At 51.7% G+C, this 18,246-nt stretch overlaps 1 protein-coding gene across 1 annotated transcript; it reads left to right on the top strand.

The window, feature by feature from the left end:
* The first annotated feature begins 892 nt into the window (after positions 1 to 892).
* Positions 893 to 17,401, top strand: Cimip2c (ciliary microtubule inner protein 2C). The gene is made up of 4 exons (XM_005322560.3): positions 893 to 1,061; positions 13,495 to 13,768; positions 14,956 to 15,068; positions 16,812 to 17,401. Exons 1-4 carry the CDS (start codon positions 988 to 990, stop codon positions 16,954 to 16,956), a joined length of 606 nt encoding a protein of 201 aa, XP_005322617.1. The 5' UTR covers positions 893 to 987; the 3' UTR covers positions 16,957 to 17,401.
* Positions 17,402 to 18,246: the final 845 nt, after the last annotated feature.

The following is an 18,246-nucleotide window of genomic DNA, read 5'->3' as shown; positions in this document are numbered from 1 at the left end:
GGGAGGGTCTGTGTCTAAATCACAGACAGCATGGCACTTTGGAAGCTGTCCCCATACGCTTAACCCTCATGCAATACATAAGATCCTGGCCCTGCCCAGCACACTGCCTAGGGCTGATAACAGGGTGGCCTGGAGAAGTCCAGATGTGGAGGCCCAGGGAGGCTTAAGATAAAGCAAAGCTCACAGGGATCCTCAGATGATTTGCTCTGTGGGGCAAACACCAACACTGCAGACTCCAGGGCCCCAGTGAACTGTGGATTGGAGACTAATGGAAATCACCGACCCAGACATTTTTGTAATTTGATTTTTGACCCTTACTTATAAAACTACTTTTGTGGAGCAGCTTGAGGAACAAAAGGAGGGGGAGAGGAAGTTTCCAGGGAGAAAGGAGAGATTAATGAGAAAAATGCCCCTCTGCCCAAAGGGCATGCACACGCCCCCTCCACACTCTTAAATTAGAGTCCTAAGGAAACACGCCAAGCGGGGCCTACTGCAGAGCCTCTTCCTAGAACCTCCACAGAACTGGGGCACTGTGGGAGGGATGGCTCCTGGGCCTGATCCTCCTTTAAAGCCAGGTGAGCCGCCTGTCCCTTCCCGCCATAGCGTTCCAAGCCGGTCACCGCTAGACCCTCCGTGATAGGGCACTTGGGACATCTCCACTGCATTTCCACCTCCATTTGGCAGCTGAGCCCATTCGTGGATGTGAAAACTGAGGCTTGAGGGCAAGCTCGGTTTGGGGGGCGGTGGGGGGTGGACAGAGCAAAGCACGATAGAGACGGGGCGCCCCGGGGCGGCACCTTTGGGGAGCGCCCCGTGGGGGCTGCTCCAGGGAGGGAACAGCGAGAAGGACCCAGTGTCCCGGAATGCGAGGGTCGCTGGGGCCAGACTCGCGTTGCCAGGCGCTCAGTTGCCGGGTGACCCGCGGGCTGTTTACCGCCGGGCACGAGCCGAAGCGCCGGGGCTAGCCGCGCGCTCACCGCACCCACCATGGCTGCCCGCAGCGCCGGCACCTTACTGACCGAGTTCAATGCCGCCTTCGTGCCCCCCAGCCTCATGCCCGGGTAAGCCGCAGCGCGCGGGCAGGACCCAGTCCCGCGCCCCGCCCCCGCCCTTCGGCACGCCCCCTCCCGGGTCCGCAAACGCCGCCCCTCGCGCCTCCGGGGTCGGAAGACACCTCCCGGCTCGGGGCGGACCTGGGGGTGCGGGCTGTGTGAGCGGGCAGCGGCGGCTGTGAGCAGCAGCGGGCTCGCCAGATCCCTTAGTAGGATGTCGGTGCCGAGAGCAAGGGCAGAGCCAGCCTGGGCTAACCGGACCTCGTGCCAGTTAGGGCCTGAGTAAGCGGGAGGAGAGGGAGGCACCAGGGAGCTTGAGGGTTCAGAGACCCCCAGGCACTAGTCAGGAACACACAGACCATGAGGAGCCCCCCAGAAAGGAGCCGGACCGTGCCGGGCACCCAGGATTCGGGCGAGATTAGGATTCGTGGGCTGAAGGATGGAAGGAGATTTGGTGGGTGCCCGTTGGCAGAATCTGGCAGGGTAGGGTGGGCAGTAGTTGATGGATGGTAGTGTGCACTATCCTCCTGACTTTGTGGCCGGTCCTTTCGCTGATCTCATTTTATCTTCACAGAATTTTTTCTTTGAGAGCTTCCTGCACCAGCCCTGAGAGCTGCCTTGCCATTAGCGTTTTCAAATGCAGCACCAGCCCTCCCTTTCTTTTCTCTGAGTGTCTTCAAGCTCCAAACATCTAAAATGCAAGTCCAATTGTTCCCTCCTATTCGTTGACCCTTTCTCCTAAAGAGTGCGATTTCTGCTCCGGATCTCCCTTCTTCTAAGGACATAAGATTGTCTTATCTTTCCTCTCAGTCAGCATGGGTAAGGAGGGCAGGGACTGGATTCAGAGAAGCCACCTGGCCAGTATCAGCAAGCTGGTATAGAATGAGTGAGTGAAATTCATGCCTTGAGAGTTCTACAGACAGGGTCTTCAAATGGGTGGAAAAAGACAAAAAAAACAAACAAAAAAACCCCACATACTCTCTCCTGCAAAGTGAACAGACTCACAGTATATTTTGTATGAAGTTTGGCCCATTTTCAAGCTGAATAAGCAAGACATGGAGGGACTTGTCATATTAGCATCATTTCCAGAGACCGTGCATGCAAAAGTAGCTGCATCCAAGGGCTGGGGCTCTAGCTTTCATTCAGCCCTCCTGTGGACAGGACCTTTCTCTGGGTCTTGGACAGCTAGCTCAAAGCTATTTTGATTCCCACCAGAGAAAGCTGATTTATCATTTCCAGAAGCCAAGCCAAGAGTGTTGGGAAAGGGGGCTTAGAATTTGCCTATTCATCACTGAGGCATTCACTTTGGGCATACCAGGTGTTGCAGTAAGATTTTGGAGAGACTTGAGGCTGGGGTTGTGGCTCAAATGGTAGAGCGCTCACCCAGCACGTGTGAGGCACTAGGTTCGATCCTCAGCACCACATAAAAATAAAATAAAGATATTGTATCCACCTTAAAAAAAATTATGGAGAGACAAAGACAAGTCAGAAAGGGGCTGTCCTTTGAGGGACTCCCAGTCTCGTGTAAATACCTAAGATTTAGTGCAAATCCATCTCTGCTGCCTTGGCTGGTGGTGTTTGCACCACATTCTGGAATGTTTATTATGAGGTTTGGTTTTATACGTTGAGATTTCATTTTTCTTAGCCCCCCCCCCCCCCCGCCACAGTCTCTGTTGGAAGTTCTTCTGTTGCCCAACTTCTTGGCCATTTGCTGCCATGTGGCAAGGCCTGGTGCACCTGCAAACCCTGCCTCGTGGCTCCCTGGTCTATCTGGAAGGGATGGGAGCTGCACATTTCAAAAGCAAATCCCAGGCTGTTTCTCCATCACACCACTTGTCTGCAGTCCCTCGAGCACTTGTTCTGTCCTGTGATTGATATGGAAATGATGTTAACACGTGTCAAAAATATGGCTTCAAGCCTGGCCTGGGCGAGGTTGAGCAGCTGAGGCTGTGTCCTCAGCTTTCTCATCTGGATTTTTCTGGGAGGGACGTGCTCTCCTTAAAGAGTTGTTTTATGTTTCTGAACGCTACTTATTGCAATTTTGTTCTCTAAATGAAAGGATCCAAGATTCCTAGCCACACTTGGATAATTATTATTTTTGTGTGTTTTTTCAAACATTAATCACAGATTTTATAGCATAGCCAGTTTCTTCTGACACTCAAATCAACCCTTTTGCAATTTTATTCATAGAGGCAGAGGATATTCTGCCTGGTAAGGACCTCAGAGATCAGGCAGCTCCCTCCTGTTCCAGATGTGGGCACTGATGTCTTGAGGGTCTTGCTTGAGCCCTATGCCGGTCATGGTAAAGGTGGGCTGGATCCAGTCACTGGTGCCCACTGGTAGTACCATGAATCCCTATGTCTGAACACTGTGTGGGCCTTCACAAACCCTTATTTTATTTTATTTATTTCTTCTTAAGCAGTGCTGGGAATTGAGCCCAAGACCTTGCACATGCTAGGCAAGTGCTCTACCATTGAACTATACCCCCAGCTCATACAAATCATTAAAAAAAAAAAAAAACAAACAACTCTTCACAACCCAGATGAGGAATGAGCAGTTTGCTCAAGAGCTTTCAGCAAGTAAGTTGTCCTGCCACGACTTTGTGATTTCAAATACCCCAGGTCACCCCAGTGTCTACCCATCCCTCCCACAGCCTCTCATTCTGCTTCCCTCAGTCAGCAGGGAGGGAGTGGAGTAGACATTGAGAGACTCTGGAACCTTCCTGCCTGTTTTGAATCCTGACTCCATCCCTTCCTTACTCGGAGGCAAGTTATCTGTCACATGGGGATAATAATGGTGTGCAGATTAATGGAGTCTTAAATCAGTTAATATGCATAAAGCCTGGGACTTGGTACTTGTTAGCTATTATTCTTAGATCTCTGCAATTTCAAGATGTTCAAGGCCTGTGGTTAGGCTGGGGGCCGGGGTGGGCAGTGGTGGAAGACCCTGATGATGCTGGTCTTCAGATAGATGACTAGGACGTTCCATTTTGTTCCTTGCTGCTTCTGGGCAACACAGGTCCTGGCACCTTGCCAGAAGCAGTACCTGAAGATGCCTGGCCTGGGGGCCAACCTGCAGTGGACAGGGATCTCTTGGGTCAGAGTCCCTGAGGCTAAAGGTTTTTTAAGGGATGAGACCAGCCTCAGTGAGTGTCTGCGTCCTGTCTGTAGGTCAGGCCTGGGTGGCACCTTCCCTGGCTCCCTGCCTCCCACCAAGCTCCCTGGGCTCTCAGTGCGTTCATTCATGCCCAGCCTGCTGCTGCCCCTGATGCCACAGTTCCCACCCAGCCACTCTCACCAGGGGTGAGGACAGGAGGACTCATATCCAGCCCTTCTCTCTATCTTCCTGGACTGGCAGCGGTGCCCATGCATGCACTGAGCTGGGTCTTACGCCAGTGTGTTCCATAATCACGATTCTCAGGAGGGTGGACTTACAAAGATGGTTGTGCCCCATGCCCAGAGTCTGTGTGCAGCAGACACAAGTACCCGGTGGTATGCTGATAAAGGTTTCTCTGGAGGAAAAAAGCCTTCACTCATGTAAATATTCCACGGCTGATTTCAAGGTGTAGCTAGCAACATGGTGTCCCCAAATGAGCTGGTGTGATGTGCAGCTGCACATCATCATAAGGGACAGTGGTTTCCTTCATGGAGGTTTCACTTTCTGTAGTCTCAGTTACTGGATGTCAACTGTGGTCTGAAAATATTGAATGGAAAATTCCAGAAATAAACAATGCATAAGTTTGAATTAACTTCTAAATACAGTATATTGTTATAATTGTTCTATTTACCATTACTGTTGTTTATCTCTTACTGTGCCTAATTTTGTAAATTAAATTTTATCATAGGTATGAATGTACAGGAAAAACCATAGTACATATAGAGAGTTCAAAGTCCTATCTGCAGTTTCAGGCATTCACTGGGGGTCTTGGAATGTACCCCCAACCAATTAAGGGGACACTGTATTGGTACTCTAAGATATACTAGACATAAATGACCTTGAGAGCCCAGACAGTAGTAAAGTGTAAAATGATTAGGAAGTGATGTTTTGGGCACATTTTACCTTTGTTTTTTAATATGATTTGTTTAATTGTAACTTTATATGATTTAATTTTTAATAATGGATTTTCCTCCATATATTTATTGGTGTATTATAATTATACATAATGGCGGGATTCATTGTTACATATTTGTGCATGCACGTGATATAACAGTATAATTTGGCCAGTATCATTCCCCACTATTTCCCCTTTGATACTGACTTTTTAGACAACAGACTTGACACATTCATGAAAATTTAGAAATAACTCTCTTGAAGCTGGTGCGAACTCATGCCAGCCACCTGCAGTATTGCTTGCCTCTGCCATTTCCCCAGGTTTGTGCCTCGGCCCTCAGAGGTGAGGCTCCAGCAGGGCAATGGAAAGAGGTTTTGGCAGGAGCATCTCTCAAGCCCCTTCCATTCCAGCGCAGGCCTTGGTGCTTGGCCAGTTTGTCCTGGGGTATGAAACCAAGGCCATCTCATCTACCCAGGAAGATGCAGGGCTGTGTGCCCAGATGTTGACGTTAGGATCTCCTAGGAAGCATTAATGGATACTCATACTCACGTACCATCTAGAGCTTCTGATATAATTGTTTGGGCATTGCCCACTCACCCAGGCATCAGAGTTTTTTAATTCTTCCAGGTGATTTCAAGATGCTACCAGGAATAAGGATGACTGGCACTCTGCAATGCAGAGGACCCTTGTGAAGGGGCAGGTGTGGGCCTGTTTTCTAAGCTTTTCTAAAAAGGGTTCCCAGTGCCAGGCACAGTGGCACATGGCTATAATTTCAGCAGCATGGGAGGCTGAGGCAGGAGGATGGAGAGTTCAAAGACAGCCTTAACAAAAGTGAGGTGCTAAGTCACTCAGTGAGATCCTGTCTCTAAATAAGATACAAAATAGGGCGGGGGATATGGCTCAGTGGTTGAGTGCCCTTAAGTTCAATCTCCAGCACCCTTCCCCTAAAAAAAGAGTCCCCACTGTGGGGCCTTCCACATGTCCCATTCTCCTTGGCAGCCTCCAGCCCCAGGCTGCAAGGTCTGACTGAGACCCAGCAGAGAGCTACTTTCTGTCAATTCTCATTCCCAGCTGTGAGAGCACAGCCTGCCCGCATTCTAGCCCAGAAGTACAAAGTACAGGAGAAGAAACTAAATTCTAAGGTTGCACCTGTCTTCCAGGTCCTGTCCCTGCAGGACCCCAAGTCCCATCCCTGACCTCCAGGGGCCACCTGTTCTCAGGAAGGGAGTGTTCCTTGTGCACACAGGGGCCTCCGTCCACCCTTCTGCCTTCTTTTCAGAGGGCCCACAGGCTATGCTGTTCCCTCAGCCCTGTCCTGCTCCTCTGTCCCAAGGCCAGTCCCTGTCTCCTCCCTGAAATTCATCTCTCAGTCATTCAAGGAAGTGGGAGGGGATTATAGTAACTGCTGCCCCTCACATGGCTGGGAGGAATTGGGGAGCCCCCAAGAAAGGAAGGCTGGGAGCCCTGGGAAACCTGGTTTTTGTAACAGGGACCCTCCTCTCCTGAAGAAAAACCTTAAAAACATGTCTCCATTTGTCAGCTGGATCTAATAAATATTTACAGAGTATCCACCGTTTGAGGAATGGCAGGTTAGCACATTGAAGAAAACCATGGCCCTTTCTCCCCAGGGACTCTATAATTCAGAAAGAAATAATATCCCAAGGGTGCAGAATGTTACAAATACAATAGGCTGGAAACTGAGACTTCAGAGAAGCTCAATAGCAAAGATGATCAAATGGGCGAGGACAGGTGGGGGCTGTGGGTGGATGAGAGAGACTCCCTGGAATGGAGGGTATTTGAAAGATACCTGGAAAATGGATGGGGCCACAGTGGAGGTGCTCGGAGACCTTCTGGACCGAGGGCATGGCGTGAGCAAAAGCACAGGCTGATGTCTGCAGGATGTGCTTTCAAAGCAGCAAATGACCTATTTGGCTAGAGTAGAAAAGCTGCCATGTGAGAGTGGATGACAAGGCCAGAAAGACCTCTCCCCAGGCCCCTGTGGGGACTCCCCGAGCAGCTGGCCCAGTTGTTGTTAACTTTGTAGGCCGTGGGGAGCCCACAGGTTCTGCTGGGGGTGTGGGGGGGAAGGCTCCCGTCAGAGCTGTCTGCAGAAGGAGGCGTTGTGGAGCAGAGGCTGCACATGGAATGGGGACACGCCAAATAGTAACAAGTTAATTAGTTAATAAGACTGCTCGTGGGATCCCTGACGGCTCGTGGTAATTAATTTTAATGGTAGCTATGGTGCCAACCGTGCTATTAAGAGGCAGAAAGGGACTGTTCCTTGTGCACACAGTAATCCACATTGGGTGTTAGAATCCACATGCGATTACTGCTCAGGGGCCTGGCTCCTGTCTCTTGTGTGTCAGTAGATGGAGGGACTCAGGTGCAGATCAAGGGACTGGAGCAGATGAAGAGGTCAAAAAGGAGGTCTGATGGTGCCATGGGACTGCTGGATGCTTAGTTATAAAACCCGCCATTTCTCTCTGGCCTTTCTACCTGGGCCTGCCACAAAGCCCACTAAAACAGGGCCATAGAAGGCTCTACTGTTACTGTGCTTAAGGCACACAAAGGGATATAGACCTAGCTTGCCAAGATGTGCCTACTGAGTGCCACATGCAAGGAAAACCAGGCAGAACTTGGGAGCGCTGCGGAGGAGGGGGCTTCTATTCTATTAGGATGCAAATATCTTGGCATTCAGAGAGGGTAGGAAAGCTGGGAGCAGAGGAGGAGCATGGCAGAGAGCTTGGGGGTGGCGAGGAGAAGAATCACAAGAACAAGTCATGTTTCTATAGCTTCTTTCTTCCAAGGAGCCCAACGCCCCTGTGGGTGGATGCTTCGAGCTCTCGGATGATCAGAGCTACCTGGGGGTTTTGGACTTCTCCCTCCACCAGCGAGCATTTCTTGAATACTTGTCATATGCCGGTGCTGAGGATCGGGGAGAACGCAAATTAGCAGAGGAGGTGGACTCACGTGGACAGGAATGTGAACTTGGGGATGGATGATAAGCCTATTTCTGAGCATAGATGCTAGGTATGGGGGTACGGTCTGAGAGGGCAGCAGACAGGGCTAGCTTTTCCTGAGTGGTGGTGAAGGCCCATGTGCACAGCATTCCAGATAGAGGGACTCCTGCCAGGCTCGGAGGCCTGGGGGCACAAGGGCCCCAGGACTGTGAGTACTGCTGCTGGGCCTGGGGCACCCATGGGGAGGTGAGAAGAGGCGAGGAAGATGCTCTGGTCTCAGTGTGGACGCAGGCTGCAGGGGGCGAAGCTTGGCCTGGGAGACCTACTAGCAGATTGGAGACTGTCAGTTGAGCGCTGCAGTGGGATGGGAGAGGGCAAAGAAGATGCTTCAAGGGCACCTGTGGGAGATGGAGGGAGCAGTGGGTGTGGAGGGTGATGGATGGGGAGGATGGTGGAGCCACCCAGTCCTGGTCTCTAGCTTAGGTGAAGGGTGGGCTGGGTGGTGTTAACTGGGGAAGGAGGAGAAGCAGGCTGGTTTTAGCGATGCTGGGCAGGCCCTGTGTGGGCAATGGAGTGTATGCATCTATTGCCAGGAGAATTGTGGGGGACTGGGACATAGATCTGGGCACCACTGGTGTGAGGGAGATCTCAAGTGGGTGAGTTATCCTGGAAACAATGGATCCCTGAAAAGGAAAGAGGACCCAGGGCAACATTAACACCAGAAGATGAGCGGGGGTAGAGCAATATCCATGGCCTGTCGTGCACCATGGGAATGGCCTTCCTCTTTGCATGGCACAGTGTGAGAGCCTCGAACTAGGTTGGACTTGGGTTGGATCTGGTCCTGCTGATACTGGCACAGCCTTGGCACACAGGACATACACCTCATGACTCCTTAACCCTTGAGCAAGCATAGAAGCTGAGTGTTATCAGACCTAGTATCGTGCCAGCACACAGTGAGTTCCCAACAAAGTGACTTTTAATGCCATTTTTAAAAATGACGTGCACATGAAGAAGAAAACAAAAAATCACCGTTAAGTCCAAATACTCAGAATTCACCAGGGTTACCATTGAGGGACTTCACACCACGTCTCTCTTTAGGTTTGCATTCAGATGAAAGACCGGGTGGGGGAGTGGAAGGAGAAGTAGGTGAAAGCAAATTTTATGAAAACAATCATATCCTATTTGTTATTTCAAAATGAAAAGCATGAAATTTAATCTTCCTAGGATTTAAGAGAAAGAAGCTGAAATAAAATGGAAGAATAGGCAGAACTTAGATCAGTGTCAACTCATCACAAGAGATATTAATCCCTAAAAGATCCCCCTAAAGGGAGAGAGCACAAAAGCCACCAAAGGGTGACAGTCATTATGCTCTGTATTTTTAGCGACATGTTTCCATTTCTGATGTCATGGGTTGACTGCTTGGTGGCATTCTTAGTAAGTGCACTCCCTTCTCCCTCCACCCACCCCCCAATTTTGGTTGCTTACGTTATTTTTACTTTGACAGGTTTTATAACATTTCCATTCTGCTCTGCAAGCAGCGCTCACCTGGTTGCTATTCCGAGTTCTATTCTCAAATAGGTTTGAAGATCACCACCCCTCATTCTCACAGACGATCCGCATTACTTAGTTATTAATTTACTGATATTTTTCTTTTGAGCACCTCTTGGTTGGCAGGAGGTAGTCACTGCACGCTACTTTCAGGAAGCGCCTGTGAGTGTTCATTTCCTGAGTTCTCTTGTGCTAGGAAAGGCCTGGCATTACCCCTGTGACCTTCTTGGGCTAGGTTCTTCTCTTTATATTTATGTTGCTTTCTTTTTTTTGTGGGGGGTTGGCAGCACCTGACAACTAGTGTCTATTCTTTTATTCTCTGTATTCTGAACCAGCTGAAAAGAGGGGAAGAGCTGATCTTAGAGGAAGAGCTGATATTTGGTGCCTAGATGCACCAAACCCCAGATTGAGACATCCAGGGCTGGAGCCTGTTCCTGTGGAATTTCTGGCATAAAGGGGAGTCGGGAGCGTCCTTGCTCCTAAGAGAAAGGAGGAAGGAGAATTGGGCTACAAGTGGCCCATTTTCTCCCTTCACCTTACCACTCAGAAGTTCCTCTGCCTCCAATATGCAGGAGCAAGGATGGCCTGGAGCTTTCTCCATACCAGGACTCAGGATAAAAGGAAGCCGAATCTTCTTGTCTCTGTTGGCCTTGACCTCTCAATTTATTGAATGTATATTTCTAGGAAGTTTCAATTACAGCGTGAAACACTCTCAGGAACTCTGCTTCTACTTCTCAGGATATGTTTTCTTTCAAACAAATTTCTACATCAGTGAAAATATTGCAGAGAGACAATGTGAACCAAGGACATTGGATGGCCTTACGTGACCGTAATTTAAAAAGTAGAGGTTCATGTATAAGTGGTGGGTCAGAGGTCAGACCAAGGAATGCCAAGAAAGAGTAAGGGTTGAAGAAATAAAGGCAGAAGGTACAGGGTATTCTGTGGAGAGATGAGGAAATAAAGAGAAAGGGTAGTGTGTGGGAGGGCGGGAGGTGTACTGAGGACTTTTGCAATCTAAAAAGGCTCACACACATCTCTAGGCGGAAGGAGGAAGCCAAGGGAGAAGGAGACATTAAAGATGGCATAGAGGGCCTGATAGGGTGGTGTGCGCCTGTAGTCCCAGCAACTCAGAGGCTGAGGCAGGAGGCTTGCTTGAGCCCATGAGTTTGAGAGCAGCCTAGGTAACATGGTGAGACTCCATTTTGAGAAGGGGGGGCAAGAAGGAGGGAGATAAAAGAGAAGAAGGAAGGACAAAGAGAGAGAAGCCTGGGGAGGTGGGCTACAGATACCCGAGGGGGGACCCTCTGGACAGAGTCTCCTGGAAGTGACAGAGGTGACCATGCAGGCTCATGGGGTGGGGCAACAAGAACTCCCAACTCCCCATCGTCCCAAATCAGAATGAGGCATGGCCATTGGCAGGAAGAGCTCCGAGATGGGAAAACTTTAGGACCAGTGGGGGTCATGGTGTCCAGGGGAGCATGCCCATGAAGTCAAGGCACGTGAAGAGAGAGGTTGGGGCGAGGCCATGACGCTGGCAGCAGGGAGCCGGTGGCACCAGGAAGCAGGGGGGCCCTCGATATTTTTGCCTACAGCAGACAATGGCCTAGAAACCTTCAGTAGTCCCTCTGCTTAACTTTCTTCTTTTTCCTGAAGACTCAAAGAAAGAAACCACACACGACCACCTAATTCTAAGCCAACACCCTCCCTTTCAGTGAGGAGACTGATGCCCAAGGCAGCTTCCAGAGGTACTGAGGAACCAACCACCTCCAAGCCCTCGGGGCTCAATGAGTACCTGAGATGTCGCAGCAGACGGGCAGAGCTGGCTCCCAGCACTCCTGGGCTTCCCTGGGAGTGTTGTGCAGGTGGTTAGGACACTGGAATGAGAGAAGGGAGGATGTCGAGTCTCATGGATGAGGGTCTTAGGACATGTGCTGGAGGTCCCCGGAGCATGAGGAGTAGACTTTGGTGTCATTTAAGTCCAACTGTGGACATCACAGGTACCACAGGCATGCCACCCAGCTCCTCTTTGTTTAATAAACAATTTCCTACCCACATCCCATGTGCCAGACCTGGTACTGAGACCCTGTGTTACCTGGACAAGTAAAACACAAGCAAGCTCTGGCCCTGAGATGCTCGCTGTCTGGTGGGGGACACAAGGAGATGTAAAGGGGCAGTAGCAGCACAGAGAGATGCGGCTCAAAGAAGGACTTCAGGTGCAAAAGGAATGGATGCCACCCAGACCTAGGAGGGGTGGCAATCTTTAGAAGTTATGTTTGGAAGTCTTAAAAGAGAAGGGGTTGAGATGGATGGAGAAGACAGAATTCAAGTCCTGGTGGCAGAAGACACACAGCAAGGACCTAGGAGGGGTCATGAGAAGAGACCAGGAAGAAGAGAGAGCAAGTGAGCTAGGGAATCCCGTGATTCCTTAGGACCGGGGTGTAGGGTGGCTGCTGGGGCTGGAGAGGTAAGCAAAGGTCAGATCCCAGACAGCCTCAGATGCCTTGCTAAGGATGTGACTTTGAAAAGTTCAATCTAATCAAAATATAGAAAATGGACTGGGGTGGGGAGTGGTAGTGTTGGGCATGCAGTTAGGAAATAGAGAGCCAGAGTCCAGATGAGGGGTGATGAGGCTGGGCTCAGGTGGAGCCACAGGACCTGGTGACCACTGGACATGAGGAGACAGATGCCTGTGTTTCTGACCTGGCCAGTGAGGAGGGACTCTTCAGAGATGGGCCAGACTGTTGGGGAAGATGGAGGTGGGAGATCCTCCTGGGGGATGTCCAGGGAAGGTCTAGTGGATTGCAGTCTGAGCTAGAGGAGACCCCAGGTTGGAAATGTAGGTGAGGGTGACGTGGTGGTGGTTAAGGCCATGGGTGCCATCACCAGGACAGATCCCAGGAACGAGGCACTTAAAAGGTAAGTAGAACACAAGGATCATGAGGCGACCAGGAAGGAACCATCGGGGTGTGGGTGGAGACCAAGAGAAAATGACCAAGAGGGGCGTTTCCAGAAGGGAGAGGTCAGCCATGCCCACGGCTGCAGGAAGGCCTAGGATGATAAAGAATGTCCCCAGGTCAGAAGCTACAAGGTCACTGTCAGGAACAGTTTCAATGGCATCATGGGGGAAAGCCAGGTTTCAGAGGGCGGGGAGCTCAACGGGAGCCTGAGGGTTGTGCCGAGTGGAAAAGCATCCTTCTGGTGTCTGCCAAGTGTCGCTGCCCACACTCTGGACATTGCTGACTGTCCCTCTCCACGTGAGCTTCATTTAACCAAGGGTCTTGAGAGAGCCTGTGTCCCCAAGGGCCTCCACTTACCTCCTGTCCTTCTCACTGGGCTTCCGTGGTGGCAGAGGGTGACGGAGCTCCTCGGGGACTGTTGGCACTCCAGAAGTGTGTTCAAGGCCTCCAGGCCATCTGAGTAGCACCAAGTGAAGCTGAGGTGTTGGGGACATTCTATCCCAGGCCTCAGCTATCACAAATCTAACACCTGTGACATTTCATCAGCTGTACCCCCAGTAGCTTCCTATAGTCTCTCAACTCTATAATGAGATGACTACGGCATGCTGAGGCTGAAGGAGGTCCCCCACATCTTCAGGCTGAAATGGAGGCTCACCGAGGGACAGTGATTTGCCTACAAGCTGACTGAGGGGCAGTTCTGGTCCCTGGGAAGGCCCCTAGTGTAGAAGATGCCCACCCAGAGACCTCGGTGCAAAGGAAGAGTCCCAGGTTCCTGTCCACTTGGCCTTCCCCAAAGACCTGAACTGGTCAGGGCACCTCAGGAGCCCTCCCAACACCAGAGGGGCCGCTAGACCCCTCAGGGCTTCGGGGGGCCTTTTGGAGCTCTTTGATGATCTGCATCTCCCCCTCCCCCACTGCTACCGCAGGTACCAAGGCCATGTCCCTGGTGTTGACTTCTCCTTCGGCGCTCCCTACGGTACCATCACCCTCAAGTACTTCCAGGACCACCGCAATGCAGCCATGGATAAGAGCGGCTCTCCCCTCAGCAGTGGTGGCCACTTCCCCACCCTCTTCTCCCCCAACCCCAATCTGGTGCTCATTGACCGCTGGAAAACCTGGGACCGCTCCCTGAACTTGCCCAGCTACAATCGCTTCAACCTGGACGCCTACCGATCCAGAGAGCTTGCTCACTTCTACCAGGTGAACTGCCCTTGTACCTGCTGCCCCTGTTGGAGAGGGACAATGGCAGGGCTGGGGCATGTTGATTTTCTTTCTCAGAGCCCCTGAGCCAGCAGGGAACCTAGTGATTTGGGGAAGGGGGAGTGGGGGGGCCTCCAGACTCTGCTTCCCTGACCTCCACCACCCAGGGGCTCCCATGGATCCTGTTCCTGCTCATTCCCACTGCCACTGGAGCTGGGTCCTCCAGAGGTGTTCCTGACCTGACATCTGTCCCTTGTAGTACCCGGCCGTATGAACCCCTGCTCACTGAAACAAAAGGCCTAAGATTCACCACAGGATGAAAATACATGAGCAAAAGCCCCACTAAAACTCCCTACCCGGGTCCAGTCTACTGATATACCCACCTGGACCCTGTGCCCAGTGACCCTCCCCAGTCCCCAGGTCCCCTGAGGGACCTATTCTAAACTATACCAAACTACTTAGGGGGAGGAGAGGAGGAAGAAGCAGAGTCCCCAACACCCCCATTGCTCTTGTCCTGCTCCTCGTGGCTCTGGAAGCCATCCCGGTAGGGCCCAGGGGGCCTGAGCTGGACTTGACCCCTTGGTGGGGTGTGGGCTTATTCTGTGCTGTTCCCAGAATGCTACTCTCTGCATCACTTTCTGTTACAAATGTCCCTCCCAGATGGATTGCAAGGACACAGGTGCCACCTGGTGCCAGGGCAAGGATTTGTAGGGATAAGGCAGCTTCCTCAGTGGCAGGATGATGAGATGCCCTCAAACTCTGAAGAGCCATGGGGCCATCTCAGTGAGTCTGTGACAGCCCTTCCCTCCATCCTGGCTCAAACAACAGAACATGCCCTGTCCAGGAGGGGAGGAGAGGGAGGAAGAGAAGCTTACACTACTGGTGTGGACAGCAGGTGTGCATGCCCCTGCTCACCTGGGGTTTCATGCCTTATCTTAGCTGGTCCTTGTCTACTCTCTGCAGCAAAAGTGGTCTCTGTGTGTGTGTGTGTCATTATCCCCATTAGATGGGCAAATAACTGAGGCTCAGAGAGGATACCAGGGGGTTAGCAGTTGTGGTGGGACACTGGAGCTTTGGAGACTCCCCCAGGGACATTAGAGGAGACTGCTTTGCGTCTGCCTAGGTACAGCCTGGCATGTGCCTAAAGTCACTAACAATCTGTCATCTTTTCCTTGGTCGGGCTGCAGTTGGCACAGCAGCAGCGGAAGTACTACCTAGACAAGACCGGCGCGGTGCCTCGGGTCCCCTACTTTGTACTACCTGTGAGGGAGCAGGAACGGTACCCCATCCCTACCGACCTGTGAGTGGCTGCTCTCTCCCCATCCACGCTGACACATCTTGAACAAACACCCCCCACAGGCACCTGCTCCCACCCAGGGTTTTGCAGCACCTTGGCTGAGACCTGCGTTTACAACCTTGCCCTAAAATGCCTGCTGTGCAAAGTGGCAGCTTCAGAGCAAGGGAGTCCTGGCTTCTGCAGCCTTAGGAGGGATTCCAGGAACCTGAATGGGCAGAACCAGGAAAAGTGCCATCCCGATCAGATGCACGGGGAGTTTAGAAGCACCTCACTGATCTTTGGGGACTCTTTCCCTGGCAAGGCCAACCTTGCAGCTTCACTGGTCCAAATGCGGAGCGGCAGGGAGCTGCTGCCCTCTGGCGGACACGGAGGGCACTTCAATAAATGAGGAATCCGTCCCCAGCTCCGCCCAGACTGGGTTTGTTCTGGGCGGGGCTGCAGTCCCTCACCCGGGACTTGGGACTTGGAAATATCTTGAAGGTTCAGTTGGGCATCCAACAAAATATAAAAGTTTCTCACAGCCCATCCTCCACATCTGCTTTGACCTGGGAGAGCGGCTTTCCTCCTAAGGCCAGCGCTCCTCCCTGCTAGCTGATCCAGGCTCCCTCCTGCCACACAGGCACCCACAGTGATGTCCTGTAGTAGAGGTGGGAGGGTGCTTGATGCCTCGCTAGCCTCCCAGCCCGTTCCTTCCACGTCCCTCACAGCCCCACTCTTTGGGGAGGGACAACGTCAGGAGGTCAGTGGAGAGATTTGAGGTTTCCGAACCGGGCTGACCCTACCAGGAGCCCCAGCCCTCGCTACCTTGTTCAGATAAAGCCACAGCTGTTTCCATACAGTTTAATAGATTTTTAGAGACACGACTTTGTCTGCCTCTGGAAGTGGCTGTGGGGTAGATGGGTCTATTTTATAAACAGGGAACTTGAGATTCAGTGACTGCCTTGGAGCCTTGTGGCTGGATGGCCTGGCTAGCTGAAGGCCAGGTTTGAAAGGCAACTGTTCCTCCTGTGGCCAACTCTAGACTCTGGATTGACCGTCTCCACTGCCTGGGACAGCTCTGGGTCTGTGAGTCCTTGGAGAGAGTGAGCCTGTCCTGGGGACAGCTTGCCTCTTGGGACCTTCTTTCCAGGATGTGCCCCTCCTGAAGCTGCAGGGAGCTGGGAAAAGCCCAGCTCTCTTTCTTTTCTAAAGTGCCGGCAGCCTGTGCTGCTGAGGGTTCCATGCTCAGGGCAGATGATCAACAGGTGTTTGAGCATGAGGGTTTGGGGTCGGTTCTCTTGCCTGGGGCAAGTCTCTCCCCTCTGGAGTTCCAGTCCCAACACCACCACCACCATCACTGTCACCACCATCATCACTATCACCACAATCACCATCACCATCATCACTTCTTGTAACACTTGTAGAGGATTTTCTTCTTGTCTAGTGTTATGTTAGGTGTTTTGTATGCAGTAGCTGGTTTACTCCTCAAAAAAAGCTAAGAGGTGATACCAATAGTGGTCCATTTCCAGCAGGAGATAGGGTCAGAATCCATGTCAGTTCTGTCTGACACCCACGTCCTCATTCTTAACCACTGTACTACTATGTAAACACAAATCACTTTCCCCTCAAGTCAGGGTGACTCATCAGATTAAACCAATGAGCAGCCTGCAGGGCCAGCCTGGGCTGATGGTGGGCATGGCCTGTTGGGCCTTCTTCACCCTCCCTCCTGGCCACACTGCCTGACTCCAACTCCTTCCTCACATCCAGGCCTCCTCTGAGCCCAAAGAAGAAGTGGTACCTTTTAAGAAACTCCCCTGAGAACCTGAGGACCTACCAGACCTTCCCATCGGGGAAGCGGGTGTCTGCACAAGAGCGGCAGAGGAGGGACTGCTACTTTGAGTACAGATCATAGTACCAGTGGCTGACCCCTGCATCCTCAGCCTGACCAGCTTGGCTTGCTTGGAATAAAATCTTTCGCCACGACTGTCCCATGCACGTCTCCCCTGGGTCCTAGGGGCATTTCACCATGATGGGAAAGTGCCATAGGGTCACTCTACAAGGTGTATTAAGAGTCTATGGAAAATTCAGCTCAAGCCCAGGATCAGCACTGCCCAGCTGCATCCTGGGGCAGGTAGAACCAAAGGGGGAAGGGCACCCAAACCTCAGTGGCAGGTCACTCAGGTACACAGACCTCCTTTGTGTTTCTACTGGTGTAATCAAGGAAGCCGAAATGCACATCTGAAAATGAGGGCAAAGTTGGGCTGGGGATGTGGCTCAGTGGTAGAGCGCTCACCTTGCATACGTGAGGCACTGGGTTCGATCCTCAGCCCCACATAAAAATAAATAAGTGAAATAAAGGCATGCTATCCATTTTTTAAAAAAGTGGCCCCAGAACAATTATACTGGGTGTGAGATGGGAAAGAATTCTCTAGGGAGCCCTGGCTCAGCACTGTTTGACTCATGTGGTAACTTGTGAGGAAGATGTTCTTCACCTCAATTCATGGATGAAGACATCGTCCAGAGATGTTGAGAAAGTTGCCCAAGCACACACAGTGAAGAAGAGATCCAGCCAGGATTTGAACCCAGGTCTGTTTGATGCCCGAGCCCTGGTTTTTCCACTATATACTCTACTTCTGACCTATATGGAGACTGAGGGGCAGACTTTAGGACCCTGAAGGACACTGTGGAGGAGCATCACCTTAGAGAAGGTGCTTGAGGCAGTTACTTCTTGCATTGGCCTGGATTGGCAGAGACAAGCTGATTTGGCATCTACCCTGAGGCCATTTCTAGAAGGGAGTGGGAGAGAGTGACCCAGGACTAAGCTACTCTTCAAGGACCTGTTTCAGGACCCTCTACCTGCCCTGCCCTGGAGTGGGTGTCCGGTGGCCTTGGAACGCCTGGAGTATCTGCTTTCACTAGGTTGCTTTTTCACCCCCCCTGGAGTCTCCTGCAGGGAGCAGGACACGGTGACAAAGTCTCAGTAGACAGGCTCTAGGGCATGGACCTCAGGAGTGCCACCGCACTGCAGGGCTTCCCCAGAGTTCCACCTTCTGGATTGGCTTGAGGGGCCCTGTTGCCCCTGACTGAGGAAGTCACGACCCAGAGGCAAAGGGACTACAGCAGGGTTCAAGGGCACGTGAGGTGAAACAGCCTTTCCTCTGCAGCCAGAGTTAACCACCTTCCCAAGGACAGGGCAAATAAG

This window comes from Ictidomys tridecemlineatus, chromosome 12 (genome assembly GCF_052094955.1).
Source record: "Ictidomys tridecemlineatus isolate mIctTri1 chromosome 12, mIctTri1.hap1, whole genome shotgun sequence".
NCBI classification, from domain to species: Eukaryota; Metazoa; Chordata; class Mammalia; order Rodentia; family Sciuridae; genus Ictidomys; species Ictidomys tridecemlineatus.
Note: the sequence above shows the minus strand (reverse complement) of the source record. Positions and strands in the feature narration are given on the sequence as shown.

Coding starts and splice junctions, on each gene's coding strand:
- Cimip2c (XM_005322560.3), top strand. CDS start 988: ATGGCTGCCCGCAGCGCCGGCACCTTACTGACCGAGTTCAATGCCGCC. Junction 1,062..13,494: donor CCCCCCAGCCTCATGCCCGG/GTAAGCCGCAGC, acceptor CTGCTACCGCAG/GTACCAAGGCCATGTCCCTG. Junction 15,069..16,811: donor TACCCCATCCCTACCGACCT/GTGAGTGGCTGC, acceptor CCTCACATCCAG/GCCTCCTCTGAGCCCAAAGA.